Source organism: Trachymyrmex cornetzi, unplaced genomic scaffold, assembly GCF_001594075.2.
Source record: "Trachymyrmex cornetzi isolate Tcor2-1 unplaced genomic scaffold, Tcor1.1 scaffold302, whole genome shotgun sequence".
Classification (NCBI taxonomy): Eukaryota; Metazoa; Arthropoda; class Insecta; order Hymenoptera; family Formicidae; genus Trachymyrmex; species Trachymyrmex cornetzi.
In genome coordinates, this window is record NW_017297714.1 from 453,315 (window position 1) to 462,033 (window position 8,719).

General features: G+C 32.2%; 1 protein-coding gene across 1 annotated transcript; it reads left to right on the plus strand.

Annotated features, from left to right (window-relative positions):
* Positions 1-1,159: 1,159 nt before the first annotated feature.
* Positions 1,160-7,343, plus strand: LOC108762489 (facilitated trehalose transporter Tret1-like). Its single transcript, XM_018509509.1, has 3 exons — positions 1,160-1,229; positions 1,457-1,837; positions 6,394-7,343. Exons 1-3 carry the CDS (start codon positions 1,160-1,162, stop codon positions 7,341-7,343), a joined length of 1,401 nt encoding a protein of 466 aa, XP_018365011.1.
* The last annotated feature ends 1,376 nt before the right edge of the window (positions 7,344-8,719 follow it).

Below are 8,719 nucleotides of genomic sequence, written 5' to 3' on the forward strand. Positions count from 1 at the left end.
TTTCGTTTCAGGAGTGAAGTGGTGGACCCAAGTTTCATCAACCGTTATTAATCGGCGCAAAAAATCCGACTCGTTTCGCTTAAACCGCTCCAACAGGGCCTTAGAAATGTTCATTCGAATTCGTTTTTGATCCAGAGTGAGCAAGCGCGGCACCCAACGCACGGTTAACTTACGTATGTCTAATTCTTTAGTAAATATATGACAAACACGTTCTTCTGATATGCCAACAGCCTCTGCTATCTCCCTAATCTTAATTTGACTGTTGTCTATTATCATTTGAATTTCTTCGATGTTATCGATGGTGGTCGCAGTTGTTGGCCGTCCCGGACGCTCATCATCAGCTATGCTGGTACGACCACGTTTAAATTCAGCTACCCATCTTTTCACGGTGGCAAATGATGGGGCAGAGTCCCCGTAAACAGCGTCCAACTCGGCTTTAATTTGTGTAGACGTATTGCCTTTCAAATGCAAGAATTTAATTATAGCACGATATTCAATTTTTTCCATTTTTACGAAATGACGACACAAATAATTGTCGAACAAGAACTGAACGTCCAAAGTGGCCACAATTGTCACAGATATCTTTCGTAAGTATTAGGTGTTAAACTTAATTCCTGCCGTTTTCGTCTCCAAAATTGATTTGTTTCGAAGGGAAGATGAATGAATACCTTAATCAAAGTAATTTCGTCCATTTTCTACTTTATTACTAATTAATAACACTTTATTAATAATACTTTGATTAAGGTATTTCCCTTTGAAACAAATCAATTTTAGAGGCGAAAAACGGCAGGAATTAAGTTTAACACCTAATGTCACGATTATAATACCAGAATGGCTTTGAGAAGTAACGCCACCTTCATGATGAGGCTCAAAACTTTTCAGACGACCTTCGTATATGTTCTTTTCGTAATTGACTATTTTTTTTCAGTGTAGATAATTTAAATAATGACTGTGATGAAAAATGATAAGAAATCACTAGTTCTACAGTTCTACGAATGAAATGGTATTCAATGCGTCATTATTTGCATTATTCATCAATTATTATTTGTCATTCCCAAGAACGTAGAACAACTTTTAAGATTCGTTGCTTTTCCTATAGAGAGGAGCGTAGATATTTCCTGCGAAGGCTCAGTAACAGGCAGTCAACAGAAAGAGTATGATGGATCCTGAGACAGATAAAAAGAAAATTAAAAAAGTACAATGGCCTCAATGGATTGCTGGTATCGGAGGTATGCATTCTATACAATATCGATAAAATATATTGATCAAAATATTTTAATCTATTTTTAAAAATATATTGATATTCATAGATGAGAAAAAAATATTTACTTGACTTTATGTATAATGTACAAAGAAAATAATCTACATTAAAAATATAAACATAAATAATATTAAGAGTCTTTATTTTAGACCGTATATAAATATAAGTAACAACTAATAACTTTGTGATTTTCAGTCAATCTTCTGCTATTACAAATGGGATTGATATCGTTATGGAGCTCACCGTACATCGCATATCTGACTTCATCCGAATCTCACATCCCCATGACAATGGACGAAGCTTCCTGGGTAGTTTCTTTATTGAACCTAGGCAGGCTAATTGGCGCCATTTCTGGTTCTGTTGCCGTTAACTATCTCGGTGCTAAAACAACGGTCTTCATAACGAGTTTGCCAATAACTCTCTGTTGGCTCTTTATAATTGTGGCTAATCGAATGGAGTGGTTGCATGTAGCCAGGTTACTAGCTGGCATCAGTCTAGGAAAGACGTACAGCTGCTTCTCACTTTACTTAGGCGAAATTGCGGATCCTTCCTCTCGCGGAGCTCTAGTTGCATTAGGTACGCTACGTGTTCGTGTGTGTAAATCTTTAAATGCAGTGCATTTTAAAAGTATGAAAATGGCTGATATCGAGATATTTAGAAGTGATAACCGGCCAACAATTCCATTTATTTAATTTTCGGATGATTACATCATAAAAAAGTGCGTCCAGATTATGAAGCTGAATCTCGAGCTGAAGTTCAAATCGAGCAAAGCCAAATCTTGAATCGAATCTCGAACCGAATCTAAAAACAACATTTGACAAAAAAACTTTGTGAGTATCGCAAACATTTCAGTAAATCATATTATGGTTTTAATTGTATACTTTATAGTATACAATTAAATACTGAGTCGGAAAGTAAATCATATTACTTGCAACGAAGTTACAGTTAGGGTTACTTTTTTTCAATAATTATAACTTTAGTTCGTTCCTCTTTTACATCCATAACTGTAACTTAACTTAGTTATATTTTTTGAAACTAATTGACTAATTTAATAGCTGTATACTTTTATAATTACGTTACATTAAACTTATTTATCAATGCATGAGTGAAAAATACCATATTCGATCAAGACGGTTCTTCGTACCTAACAATATTTTTTGTGAATTTATACAATTTTCAATTCAAGCAAACTATGTGCCGATTATTTGTCGGTCTTGAAACACAATCCGATGGAGCACTCTAGCTACGGTTTAGGACTGCGTTTCAAGACTGATAAATAATCAGCATGCAGTTTGCTTGAACTGGAAATTGTATAAATACACAAGAAATGTTATTAGGCACGAAGAACAGTCTTGACCGAATAGAACATTTGTCAGTTATGTATGTTCAATCTCATTGGTCGATTTTCAGTTAATATTGTTTATTTATCAATAAACCAATCAAAATAAAAAGTGAACAATCAGTGATTATTTCTTGTGATTGAAATATATCTTTATCCCTAATAATAGTGATAATCATCACAGTCTGTAAATGTTTATATTAACAAGGTAACAATGTTAAACTAATGCCTAAATTCTAAGCAGAATCGTAAAGGTCGTAACATATTCCTGTAAAACTTGTAAGAATTTTTAAATGCTTATACTTTTATACAATATTTTTACAGATATCTTATTCTTACTAGCTACAAAATTTATAAGAAATCGTGGATATTTACGAATAATCGTATGTCTTACGATATATACGCATAAAATTAGAATACTAGTCATAAGTTCATACAAGTTTTACGAGAACATGTTATGAGTCTTACGATTCTGCTTAGAATTGACTCATAAATTCCCGAGATAACAAATGAATAATAAATAAATAAAAAACATGCAACTGGGAAATAGGCGTTGTCGATGGTGCGCAGTTTGTTTTTTAAAAACAGTTTTATATCAAAAATAAAAGTACACGTTTCGGCTAATCTTTTAGCTTTCTTCAGCAAAGAACAAACGATTATTACAATAGATTGCTAGCCATTAATTGCACTAGTTTACAGCAAAAAATGATTTTGGACCAGACTACGTGTTTTTTATGGATTTTTGGATGCTGAAAACAATGCCGCAAGAGAAAAAATTTTAGCACGTCGGATTTCCAAGATAATTGAGGTTTAATACTTAAAAAAATGGCTTTTTTTTGCGATATTTGACATTTTTTAATAAAGAAGGTTAACGTTATCTTGAAATTTTGATCAGGAGTCATGAATTGTGCATCTCTTATAAAATGCATTTTTTTTTATTTCAATACCTTACTTTTTAGCCATAATTTCATAGTCCGGTCCAAAGTAATTGAAAAAAAAATTTTTTGTAAACTAGTGTTATAGTTCGAAGTGAAAAGAAAAATTATTACAGTACACTGTTGTCCGATCGAAATCATTGTGAGGCAATGACCATTCTCTCATTATAGAGTGAGACTCTCCAGTTGAAAGGCTGGATGATAGCGATTTTTTTTTGTTTATATTAAACTAAGATCTTTTTAATAAGTAAATGTCTTAATATTGATCCCATAATTTTGTTTCTAAGTGTATATATTAATTTATTATAAATAATATAGAGCATATAATTAAACGTTTAATAAATAAGTAAAATAATTTAGTAATATTAAAAATGTATACAATTTTTGTGTTTCAAATAGCAATGCAAAATATTAGGAAAAATTGACAAAGAAGTAGTTGGAAAATAAACTCGTTGACTTTTTAAATAACTGTAACTGTAATGTGTTACTTTTCATCTCATAACAGAAACTAGTTACTTTTACAAAGTAACTTTCCCAATCCTGGTTAAATATACACGCGATGCTCACGATGTTTGGCTCGAAGTTCACCTCTATAGGTTCGGTTTGAGATTCGGCTTGAAGTTCAGCTCAATAATCTGGACGCATTTTAAGGCAAAATATTCCTTCCAAAGTTTAATAGCAGATATTGAGATACTAGATTGTGTTCACGATAATATGAAAATACATATATTTAAAAAAATTTTTTTATAATAGCAAAAAAATCACTCTAATATCACATATTCGATGTAAAAGCGATCAAACTTCACTGTCGTAAATATTTACTTTATATCATAACAAAATCTATGATATTAAAAAATTTTAAATTTGTTCATAAAAATATAAATGTACTGCTAAAGCTAATTTAATTTATTACTAAAATGAAATCGTGAAATATTTATAGTAAATTTTCTGTTAAAAAAATTTACACAATTAACAAAATTTTGTTCAGCAAATACAGAATTAGTATTTCTAGTAAATTTTTGTTGTTGAATATAGTAATTAACTTTAATGTAATACAGGGTGAATCACAGTCGAACCAGTTTTTTACCCTATGAAAAAATCACACACCTAATTATCGACTTAATGATACAGATCGGATGCGTGGATAACGTTGTATGAACTGCTGGTTTGAGTATATACAAAAATAGACACGTTTAACATTGAGTTGTGAAAATTGTTACTAGATATTAAAAATGTGTCTTTTTCTTGGTGCGCCCAAACCAACAATTCGCACGATGTATCCACGCATCTAATCTGTATCGCTAAGTCAATATAATTAGATGTGAGGTCAATAATTTTCTTCTAGGATAAGAAACTGGTTCAACTACTCTGATACACTCTGTATGTTGTGTCAAAGTAAATCTTTCATTTCTCCATGTATAGTCACAAAACTAACTATTTGAACAATGCGCTATTATATCGATGATTTCTTTAAATTGTTATTAAAATATAAAAAATATATTTTATGTACATATTACAATATCAACATCATTAATATTTGTATTTGTACAATACTAATTATGAAACTAGTATTATCATACTAGTTTGAAGAATAATTTAAAATTATCGAAAACAAAATGGCGCACTATCTGAACAATTTTTTAGTTTTGTGATGGTATATAATAATTAATAAATGTACAATTTTTAATTTGCATTTGTATAATAATACTTTTGGTTTATAAAATTGATGAAATATAACAAAAGAGAAAGCAAAAAATTCTAAATAGTTCAAGAACATAGAATCGTATTAATATTAAATAATAATATGTAACAGTTAGAATGAATAATTAGAAAGACCGACACTGGATTTTCTCACGTGCAGTACACAACTTTATTAACAAAATTGATAGAAAAGATATAATACGTTAGACGCATAAAGATGCATATAAATTAAAAGGCGTAAACGATTTGTGTTCTTGCGCGGTCTTACCCGGGTTCACAAGTCGATTTGAAATCGATTGATTTTTAGGACCGTTTGATTTGATATCTACTTGTTCTATTGATCTTCGAAAGAAGATCGATATTTTATCGATGCTGCGTTGATGAAACGTCGATCTTTTTCGAAGATCAATAGAAAATATAGTCGATATCAAATCAAACGGTCCGAAAAATCAATCGATATTAACTTGATTTCGACTTATGAACCAGGGAATTGCGATAGATGGTGCTGGCATATGTTAGATAAGAACAAATGTATGCGTTTGAGTAAGATAGAATGATATATATTATATAATATAATGTAAAAACTAAATCAAAGATGTCACCACTATTATCGAATTTGGAATTAAAAAAGTCTGTACTATCGACCTTGATTGAGTTGGGTAATCGGTTTAGCATCCCCTTAAAAGAAAAAATTGAATAGATTATCATAAACAATAAATCAAAATGTTGGATTTAGAGTGATCAATAGAGTTAAAAAAAGATGGTCACAATCATTTGACAATCCTTTTGTTTGCAACTCAGAAGAAATCTGTTCTGTTTTAATGGACATTTATTATCCGTTTTCAATTTATATCGCATTGAAGAAGACTCAAAATGTGAGTCGAAACATTTGCATTTTCTTTTAATTTAATTTATATACGTCTTTATATCTAACGTATTGTATATGCCTTTTTTATCAATCTTGTTAATCTGGAGACATTGGTATGCGTAACTAAGGTATGCGTAACGACACTTAAAATTGTACATTATATACGAAAATCCAGTATCGGCTGTTACGAGCCGATTTATCTGTATCGTTAAGTCGATTATTTCTTATATTGTTTAAATTAATATAAGCATTTATATAAGGATTAATAAGAATTAATATCTTTTTGCAGCTGTAAGCGGATTATCAATAGGCAATCTAATGATGAGTATCATGGGTGCATATTTAAGAATGGACGTGAGCGCTACCATATGCTTGGTTCTTTGCATCGTACTAATAATAATTTTCATTTGGTTACCGGAATCGCCACATCATTTCGTCAAGATCAAACAGGAGTCTAAAGCGCGAACCTCGATACTCTGGTATCACCGTGATTGCGATGTGGAATCGGAACTGCAAGCACTGAAGCTCTTTCTCGTAAAGAATAGGAACTTACCATTTGCGGAAGTTATAAAGGAATTCAAAATTCCGTATATTTGGAAAGCACAAATACTCGTATCGCTACTCTTCATGTATCTTCAAATATGCGGCCTAAATAACGTGTTATTCTACATGGAGACCATTCTGAGACACACCAAAGTGACAGTCATAAAACCGTCAATAATCGTAATTATCGTCACTGCTACCGGGATTGTTGGCTCTATGCTTTCTATACTCTTAATCGATAGATTCGGCAGGCGAATCTTAACAATCGTCTCCACCTTAGCTGTCACGATCTCGCTAATCTGTCTAGGTATACAATATCAGCTTCTCGATGCAGGTTATAACCCCGCTAGTCTTCAGGCTCTACCGATTTGCTCAGTGTTGTTCTTCCAGATAACTGTATACATAGGCCTCGTCTCGATACCTAACACGGTACTGGGTGAAATCTTTCCGCCACATATTAAGTGCGTAGCTGGCTGTTTCGCCAGCATCATCTGTGCGATATCCTCCTTTATCTCCACATCGACATATCAGCCTTTAATCAATTTAATCACAGAAAAATACTTATTCTACGTGTATGCTTTGCTACTGGTAACCGCCGTACCATATACCTATTTCTACATGCCCGAGACTAAAGGTAAGTCGTTGCAGGAGATTCAAGAAGAACTGGACGGAAGAACTAAACAATCAGTTAGTTGAGTCATTTTAAATACATTTACCGAACTATCTGGATGATCGGTCTATAGAAAACTCGTAATGGAACTTGTTTTCTTGCATTTATTACAAAAAGTTTTGCACGATAGGTCGACATCATTATCGAATAATGTTGACCTCTATTAAGCTGGACCCTCTATCAGCGCAAATTGAGTTTGGACATTGTAAAAAATTTAGTGCTATTTTGTTGCTACTTAGTTGCTCTAGAGCGAATTTTACTGCTAAACGGTTGGAGCAACAAAATTCGCTCTAGAGCAACTAATTAGCAACAAAACAGCACTAAATTTTTGACTACGTCCAAACTCAATTTGCGCTAGTGGGGGAGTCCAGCTTAATAGAGGTCAACATTACTCGATATTGATATCGACATTATCGATATATTGCGAAAAACTTTTGTAATAAATGCAAGAAAACAAGTTCCATTACGAGTTTTCTATAGCCAAAAAATATATACAGAACTGCAATATCAAAAAAATAAGCACACCAGATTTTGTTGCTTTTTTGTTGCTCCAAGATAGTGCAAAAAAATATCAAAAAAATTACATTGTTAAACAAATATCGATAAATAATCAAAACTGCATCGTCACGCGTCGCAGCGTCATGATTAAAAACTACATGTACAGAGTTAGTTATTCACATGTTTTTGGTACCAAAATGTTCCTCGTAGCATATACTATCAAAATATGTCCATTTTCAATTTTGTTGCTAACTATGACACACGAAAAATAACACTAATTTACAGTAAAAAATTACTTTGAACCGGACTATGTGTTTTTTTATAGATTTTTGAATGCTGAAAACAATGCCGCAAGTGAAAAAATTTTAGCACGTCGGATTTTCAAGATAATTGAAGTTTAATACTTAAAAAATAACTTTTTTTGCGATATTTGACATTTTTTAATAAAGGCGATTTTTTTTAAATTGGCGATTTATTTCTAGAGATTGTTGTTTACCGAAGGAGGAATTCATCAAGGCGGTTCAGTTTATTTTTGATTCTACTTTCTTTGTGTTTGATAGTGTTATTTATAATCAGAATTATGGTACTCCCATGGGCTCCCCGTTGTCTCCCGTCATCGCGGATTTAGTTATGCGTAAGTTGGAGAGTAGAGCTTTGTCTTTGATTAAGTTTCCGTTGCCCCTTTATTATAGGTATGTTGATGATATAATCATGCCTGTTTCTTCGGTTAGTTCCATTCTTGATGTCTTCAATTTTTAGCATCCTAGGCTTCAGTTTACTATAGAAGTGGGGGGTGATAGGTTAAATTTTTCGGATGTTACAGTGATTAGGGATAATGAGTTGATAGAATTTGATTGGTACCACAAGCCAACCTTTTCGGGTAGATATTTGAACTTTTGGTCAC

Coding starts and splice junctions, on each gene's coding strand:
- LOC108762489 (XM_018509509.1), top strand. CDS start 1,160: ATGGATCCTGAGACAGATAAAAAGAAAATTAAAAAAGTACAATGGCCT. Junction 1,230..1,456: donor ATGGATTGCTGGTATCGGAG/GTATGCATTCTA, acceptor TGTGATTTTCAG/TCAATCTTCTGCTATTACAA. Junction 1,838..6,393: donor CGGAGCTCTAGTTGCATTAG/GTACGCTACGTG, acceptor ATCTTTTTGCAG/CTGTAAGCGGATTATCAATA.